Source organism: Haemorhous mexicanus, chromosome 1, assembly GCF_027477595.1.
Source record: "Haemorhous mexicanus isolate bHaeMex1 chromosome 1, bHaeMex1.pri, whole genome shotgun sequence".
Taxonomy (NCBI): Eukaryota; Metazoa; Chordata; class Aves; order Passeriformes; family Fringillidae; genus Haemorhous; species Haemorhous mexicanus.
Genome location: NC_082341.1, coordinates 17,429,694 through 17,435,693, shown reverse-complemented (window position 1 = coordinate 17,435,693; position 6,000 = coordinate 17,429,694). Strand labels below are relative to the sequence as shown.

At 37.5% G+C, this 6,000-nt stretch overlaps 1 protein-coding gene across 5 annotated transcripts in view; it reads right to left on the bottom strand.

Annotated features, from left to right (window-relative positions):
• Positions 1 to 366: 366 nt before the first annotated feature.
• Positions 367 to 6,000, bottom strand: part of PRTFDC1 (phosphoribosyl transferase domain containing 1) — a 42,967-nt gene continuing 37,333 nt past the window's right edge. For 4 of the 5 annotated variants that reach the window (XM_059841587.1, XM_059841566.1, XM_059841576.1 and 1 more), the window contains 4 exons: positions 4,739 to 4,821; positions 4,284 to 4,330; positions 2,248 to 2,324; positions 367 to 1,618 (listed from right to left, as the gene is read on the bottom strand). In XM_059841587.1, coding sequence (XP_059697570.1) covers positions 1,571 to 1,618; positions 2,248 to 2,324; positions 4,284 to 4,330; positions 4,739 to 4,821 — 255 coding nt within the window. In that variant the 3' untranslated portion in view covers positions 367 to 1,570. Of the gene's footprint in view, positions 1,619 to 2,247; positions 2,325 to 3,520; positions 3,637 to 4,283; positions 4,331 to 4,738; positions 4,822 to 6,000 lie in introns of all 5 variants that reach the window. The other variant, XR_009485772.1, reaches the window with a different exon arrangement.

Genomic DNA, 6,000 nt, shown 5'->3' with positions numbered 1-6,000 from the left:
ACTCTCATCAAACAAAAAGGGATTAAATTCTTCAGCAGCTTCTTCCAGGGTCTGTAAGGGTATGCATTATTCTCTAAAACAGAAGAAATTTACTCTGAGGGAAAGCTTTTAAACAGAACTCTTTTAAAATACAAGTTAAAGGAGTAGAGATGAGCTAAGGCATTTCTCTAGCAATCACCATAATTCTTTGATCTTTTTCATTCCCTTAACATCATGCATGGATTTTATCCAAATAACAATAGCTTATCAACTACAGAATATATACCTATGGTATGTTTATTTTACCAGGTAAATACATATTTTTTAAAAACTTGTGGGATGTGCAAAATATGCTGAAGCAGGAAAACAAACAACTGTGCAATGTAATAAGTATTCCTAATGTTTCTTTATTAGTTTATAGGAATCTGCAGCTAGTAACAATCTGCCTCTCACAGTTCAGAGGAATGCTACTGATACTCAGCTACTTTGCATTGGTTTCCCTCGGGAAGTTGTTAAGAACACTTGTATTTAATACAGAATTAAACTTTTCACAGCTAATACAGTACATAAAATTCACAAATTTCTTCAAACATGATCTATTAAGGAAGGAGACTACAGTCTACAACACTCACGCATTAACTGGTTCTCTGTGTTGTCCTATATATTTTTTCTTTTTTTTCTATACAAGCCTTCCTCAGCATTGTCAGACCTGTATTCTCAAAGATGACAGATGGTTACAAAAAGTCTCTACTTACACACGTTACAAAAATCAAATCATAACTGAATAATTGTCTGACTAACATTAAACTTTTGTGCTTAATGAGTTTTAGTTAAGAATATAAGCTCAGGAGAACACTGTTAATTTTTATACTTGTTTGTATCCTAGAGAAGAAAGGGATACCATGCAGAAATTCAAACCTGCCTGGCATTGGTTTGTCTTGATTAAAATTCAGGACATTAAACAGGTCAGATCTATGGCTACATGACATATCAGAACCATGATATCTTCCAACTTTGGATCAACAGTGTCTTGCAAAGGTTCATTTTGACCTGCACTCTAATTCAGCACATTCTGAGAGCTAAAATTTTGTTTTGAAGAATGGGTAATGAATTGCAAAACAACATAGAACTTCCACTGAAACTTTTGAATAAGGTCAAAATGATGCTTTCAATTTTGCATGATGAAGTCAATAAAATCTTATAAAATAATCCTCATGTACAGAATGGCACTTTTGAACTATCTTGTGCAACACAGTGAAGTACATGAATTGCAATAGGTGGAATGAAGAACTGAGCAAAGAAAAGATGTGTTCCCAATGAGACCTGAGGCAGATAAGTTATTAGTTCAAAAGGCATCTTAGGTGGTAATTTTAATACTTAATAAAGGTAGTAACTGTAAAAGTCCTACGCTTCACATTTTAGATAAGACCTCTCACTTCTGTAAATATTCATCAGCATCTCTAGAGTAAAGCCCTTGTTATACTGAGTTGAAAGACACACAAGCCAGTTGAATTGCTTTTCTGGGAGATGCTTGAGGGACTGTAGTCAAATTTCTGCTTCACAGAAATATTCAGGTGTGGATGTTACTGCTTCAGACTCTGTATTTTGCTTTGCCATGATCATTGATAACACATATGTGCTGAAAAAAACAGAACAGATTGCAAAAGTATGGTTGAGTATATTATTAATTATTAATTAATTGTTCACAAATAATTAGGCTTGGCCAACCTAGTGATCTTAGGATTATTCTTTCCTTTCAGACAACTGGAAGTGAGTTCTGATTTCACTTTCTAGCTACAGCAAGTTTTCCCACTTGGAATTCCCAGCTTTGAGATGCTCCCCTAGGAGCGCCACAAGAAGCAAAGGAAAGATTTGCACCTTTTTTCCATCCTCACTGCTCTGAGCAAAGGGACAGGCAACACATTATTCAGACAACCTGTCTGACCTGTGCCTGTGTTTCACTTTTGCTGCTGTCTCTGCACATACTGGCAATGGTGGAGCTGAGAAACCCTAGGCTCACAGAAAATGGAAATTTAGGGAACTCATGGGGAGGGAACTGTTCACAGTGGTGAGCAAGAACTCCTTTGGATTATTTGAGGTTTTTCAAGGAGTTTTGCACACACTGAAAGGATCCCAAATCCCAACCACGTCAAAGACACATCTTCACAGGGCCCCAATGAGGAGAAAAATTGTGGGATATTTATGAGAATAAATATGGAAAATGTAGATCAGTGACGTTTTAAACTATTTTTTTCATAAGAAACTTACGTTTAAATCTCTGAAGTGCTCATTGTAGTCTAAGGCATAACCTACCACAAATAAATCTGGAATTTCAAATCCGTAATCTGTAGTGAGACAAATAACAAACACCATCAATATAAGATCAGTGGCAGTTATAAGCCCTTAAATTCATGTGTGGTTCTCAACAACCAGACTCTACTTATATGTAGTCAGCTGGGGCTATGTTACTTTTGAATCTGAGACCTCATGGTCAGCAGTAGCCCCATAACCAGTTCCCAGTCATGGAGTAGTTGTGAAAGGGATGTGAACAGTCAGAGGAGAGGAGAGGATAATTTTGTATAAAACTATCACTGGCACTGTGTGGAAGGAAGCCAAAATCAGAGCTGGAACATTCTGCTTGCATTTGGAAGCTCCACTGGTACCTATGTGTGAAGATTACTGTCCCGTATCACAGTAATGATGGAAAAATGTGGAATATTAAATCAGAAGTAACTTTCAGAGATCTATACATTTTCTGCTAAGAATAGCAAAATCTATCTCGTATTTTATGCTACCAAAACATGTCAAATGCTTTTAAATTAAAGCCCCAACCTTATGAAGATTCAAGCACATGCAAAGTAAATACATGCAGTGCACCTCGGTTATACAACTCACACACCTGAAGCCAAGCACAGACATGCATCTTTCTGAGTGTGAAGGTCTGTGCAATATCAGCACTACATAAAACAAGGTGGACTCTTTCCAAGTTGTTCTCTAAATAACTAGAGGTAAAACCCCAGCTTACAGACACAAAAATAGGTCCACATAAAAAATTCTGCAGGTATTTAGATAAGGAATTTATTCAGTTGTTTAAGATTGGAGGTTATGTGCACTTTGGAATTGTAAATTTAGGAAAGTGAGGAAATGCTACATCAGTGTCGATGATTGAAAGAGATTGCTGATGTTTTATAAAATTCATCACACTATGAATAAACAAGGATAAAATTTGTTTCATTCAAAAGTTAATACATAAAAATATAAAGCTACCCTTCATGAAGTAACTTTATTGCCTCTTTTATATGTTTAACATTAGTGAATCCAGTCAAATATATGCCTTAATTTACTGGGTTAAATTCTAAATGTTAAAAAATACCACTCTACTGTGTAAAAAGTTGTACATCAAAATGTTTGGATCATAGTTCAGATAACAGGGCTAAAACCTCACAGCCATGCCCAACATTTAAGTAACTTTTGCTTCATATATTTTCCATCTCTCCCATATCCCAAATCAAAACCCTTCATGCTGCCTCCTGGTACTCACCTGCCTACTCTCCTTCTACCCTCCTCCCCAGCTCAGCTGACCAGAGATTTCTTCAGTAGCAAATACTGGTGGATCTCTTCTAGATGGATCTATTCTTTTCGTATTTAGCCACATACCTGTTATTACATCATTTATTCTAAATAAGTCTAAAATGACAATTGCTTGGTATATCTCCATTTACAGCTTCATCATAACACAGTATAAGGACCAGTAATTTAGAAAGAAGTGGTGCTGGTGTGATGCAAACTGAGCAGCAGGAAAAAGTTTAAAAAGCCCAATTTATCTTCTGCTTTTTAGGGGGTGGGATTTAATCAGTGTCCCTTTGAACAATAATACTTAAATAAAATATAAGTGGTTTTCTGAATAAAAAAATGTAAAACTTGTGAATACTTAGTCACAATAAAACACCTTTCATGCTCAGATGGAATCCTGCAGCTCCTCCAGAGAGATGCAATGAGAAAGGAAAAAGAAGAAATGGATATTCTCTTCAATATTGTTTGTCAGAGACAGGAGATAAAACACTCACCTTTCACTGATAAAATTAAACCTTTTCAAAATTTCTCAGTAAAGTTAGTATTTCTCCAGAAAACCTAAGTTGGGTAGGTTTTCCAAATGACAATTATACAAATCCTTCCATTGCATCCCATAGACACTGACAATTGGTATTTTACAATACTTCTAGCAGTCCATAGAATGTGATGAAAGGCAAGTGACAGAGTAGTGGTAACTTTGACTGTCAAGTAGAGATTTTCAGAACACTTACAATCTGGTCTGTACCCATCAGGCCGAGATGTTCTTTTCACCAACAAACTGTAATTAAAAATAAAATAACCCCATTTAAATCTAGATATGTAACTGAATAGCACACATAAAACTATTCCCTTTATCAAAAACCTGAGCCACGTGAGTCCCTGTTCTTGTTCTGTTTCTCTTCCTGACAACATCCTGACTGCAGGGAAGAGCTGGGTGTATTCCCCTCCCCAGTCCATCAGTGCCAGTCTTGAAACGGCTGGAGGATCATTGCCAAGGCAAAACAATACAAAAGCATTTCCCCTCCTTTCCTTCACCCTCCCCTTAGTGACCCAGGCAGCTCCTCTGTGCAGCTCTTCTTCATACTGCAGCACCAAATTAAAGCAGGATGTCTGAATGGGAATCTACTCTGGAAAATATGCTGGACTAGACTAATTAATTACTAAATTTTGTGATCGTTTTACTCACCTTGCCACTTTAATCATTTTTGGCTTGTATTTTTCTATATTGTTAAGCAGAACCTTCATGGTCCTCCCAGTTCCAACAATATCCTTATAAAACAAAAAGAAAAAAGTAAGTAAAACACAAAGGAAAGCTGAAAGGAGGAAATCTGGACAATGACTGAGAAGTTTCACATTCTTATTTTGTAGAAATGATTTATTTTTCCAGTGCATTGTAAACCACATCCAAAAAAGGCTATAATTGAGCTTACACTGTTTGAAGCAAGCACTTTCTATTCATAAAATTATCAGTTCAAGGACTGTCCACTTCCTCTTGAAAACAGCTGTGTTGCAAGTACTTGGGATGTAACTCGGGACTGGAGATGACTCTACTGAGCTATGCAAGGATGCAGGGATTAGAGTTTTCATATTATGTTTGAGATTACAGTGTGTCACCATGTCTCCATGTTGGGGCTAAATCTGACCTATTAGCACAGTACAAATGGGATTTCTCTAGAGCTGCCATATCCAATATCATCTCAATGAGATCAATAGGTACCTGGCTAGAAAGCTGACCATGGAGTGCAGCTGTTGATCTGAACTTTGGGGGTGGATTAGCAACACCTGTCTCTGCCCTCCAGCTGTTTAATATGAAATTTGCTGTGGACATTTTTAATTTCTGTTAAAGCAGCTGGAATGAGTAAACTGGAGTTCTTAGCAGCTATTCAGGTAACCAGCCATCTCTGTAGCTCATGGCTTTTTTTCCATCCTTTGCTAAGAAAAGAAATTTCAACAGTATACAGTTCATTACACTGTCCAGCTTACTTCCCACACAAGCAAACTGGTTCTGAAATGCCAGGCAGATCCTAATGTGCTCTCTAGCTGTCTCAGTTGCTTATTCAACATTTTCAAAGAGAATCACCTATCTTAATTATATGAGAATTTGTAGGACCAGTGAGGTGATGTGTTCTTTCCCTCTACAAATGAACACTGCTGACTTACATCAGCAACAGCTCTGTGATGGGCTGTCCCCCGGGGACACTGCTGGGTGGAGAGCTGGATGCAGGAGCTGGGGGCCTTGAGGGAATGACTGACACTCCCAGCCAGACTGTGAACAACCCTGGGGCTGTAAAGCATATGCAGGGCCATTATTTCAAAGTCATGCACCTGAGAAATGCAGGGCATCACTGCAGTTGATTCACTGTCCTTGAAGGAACAGAACAACTTGAAGAACAGGAGTTGATGAAACCATAGAAAGAACAAATCAAATGAGGCAGAAACAAAGACTCC